At 34.3% G+C, this 1,910-nt stretch overlaps 1 protein-coding gene across 1 annotated transcript; it reads right to left on the minus strand.

The window, feature by feature from the left end:
* Positions 1-276: 276 nt before the first annotated feature.
* LOC112461674 (acyl-CoA Delta(11) desaturase-like) lies at positions 277-1,906 on the minus strand (the record flags this gene model as incomplete). The annotated part of the gene is made up of 4 exons (XM_025027009.1): positions 277-684; positions 819-1,004; positions 1,507-1,712; positions 1,793-1,906. Coding segments are annotated over 4 exons (786 nt in total), but the record flags the coding sequence as incomplete, so codon positions are not given.
* Between the last annotated feature and the right edge of the window lie 4 nt (positions 1,907-1,910).

Below are 1,910 nucleotides of genomic sequence, written 5' to 3' on the forward strand. Positions count from 1 at the left end.
TTATAATAATATCCCAAATACTTCGTCATTACAAACAACAACCAAATAGGTATCAATATTTGAATTAATTTTATTAGTTACATAATAATTAAAGATAAGTTATTAATTATGACATAGACAAAACATGCTGTTACAATATGCAATTGTAATATGTATTCATTAACGTTTCTTTTTAAAACTACCTTAAATCAAAAGAATAATGAAAAAGGCAGAGTTTATTACATAATTGTCAAATAGTCTATAAGGAAATATTGCATTCTTAAAAAAACGAAAACGTATAAGTTTATGTTATATTGATAAACGTATATAAATTGTCATAATCATATTGCATTTACAGCTGTTAATTGATCCAAGGAAACTTTTTATCGTGAAAATGAGACCACTCTTATTGTTAATCATTTTTATTATTCAATTTTACTGGCTGGATACGGCACAGCACTCCACAAAGGATGACTCCCGTCACCCTTTTTCATCGCGATGGTCTTCACGAGCTCCTGCGATGGTTGTTTGAGATCGTACGCCCACCCGATTTTCGCGAAGAAGTTGATAAAATTTGTAGTTGCAAGCTTGGAATATGGTAACTCGGCAGCCTTGTAGTCCCACGGGAAGACATGATGGTAATTGTGCCATCCTTCGCCGTTCGTTATAATGCTAACCCATCGATTTTCTGTTGGATTTATGTACCTGCCATCAAAATAAACGAGGGAAAATTACTCGTCGGCGACACAGAATAGCGCAAGCTTCGAAATTTACTTTCAATCAGGTTTATTAAATGTATGAATAATTGTGAATAATTTGGATCTTAATTATGTGCTTACGAATCGTATGGCTTTGAGCCCCAGATATGAGCTGCACTGTTGACGCTCCATGTACCATTTAAAACGTAAGTATAACGAATAATAATCTGCGATATGAAGGCTCTATACCAAGTCTCATTCCATCCAAACACAGGTACCATCACCGGAAGCAGGAAAGCAAAGATAAATTTAAGTATATTGAAATATCTGTGAAATATTATAATAAATTAATTACGCCATGCAGGTTTTTTATATTACACATTGTCACACACTATACATATCGTATAAATAACAAAGGAACTTTGCTCGACAAAGCAACAGCTAAGTAGTTTAAAAACGGCCAAAATTCGAGCAATTAACAAATGTTAAAAATATATTTAATACTTCAATAACGGTATACAGTAATGTTTACGTTTCGAGCCTTACTTGGCTTTCTTCAAAACAATAAAAACGTATAAAGAATAACGCATTACAATATCTCGACTCACTTTACAAACAAGGAATCAAATATCGTATATTTTATGAAAAAAAATCTGCATAAAAGACAGATTTTTTAAAAGAGAACTGCGGAGAGATATCAAAATGATAAATACGCATTTTTTCGAGATAAATCAAATAAAAGTGAATAAATTTCCTCTTGTTTTCTTTTATCTTTTCCAATATGAAACAATCTTGCGTATTTTATTATTCATTCTTTACGCAGACTTACTTGCAACTAAATGTGGCGATAGGATCGGCCAATATATCGCTCATATCGATCTGACCACCCTTTCGGATCACCTCCGGATGTTTCTTCATCATCAACCAACCGACATGGGAAAAAAAGAATCCTCGGTTACTATTGTGCGGATCTGCGTCTGTGTCTGTATACTTGTGGTGTACCCGATGATCTCGCACCCAGTCATACAGGTTATTCTGAAAGAAAGCAATTGTATAGAAAAATTCTTCAGTTTTGCAACGCACGAAATGGGAATTATAAACGTTCGTCTACCTACCATGCCAGACGAAGCGTAGAAAACGACAAGTATAATTCTAAGTGGCCATTTTGCCTTGTAAGCTTGGTGGGTCCATAAACGATGAACACCAGCGGTGACGCCTAGCCCTGATATCAAA

This window comes from Temnothorax curvispinosus, unplaced genomic scaffold, assembly GCF_003070985.1.
Source record: "Temnothorax curvispinosus isolate PA1 unplaced genomic scaffold, ASM307098v1 QBEX01011575.1, whole genome shotgun sequence".
Taxonomy (NCBI): Eukaryota; Metazoa; Arthropoda; class Insecta; order Hymenoptera; family Formicidae; genus Temnothorax; species Temnothorax curvispinosus.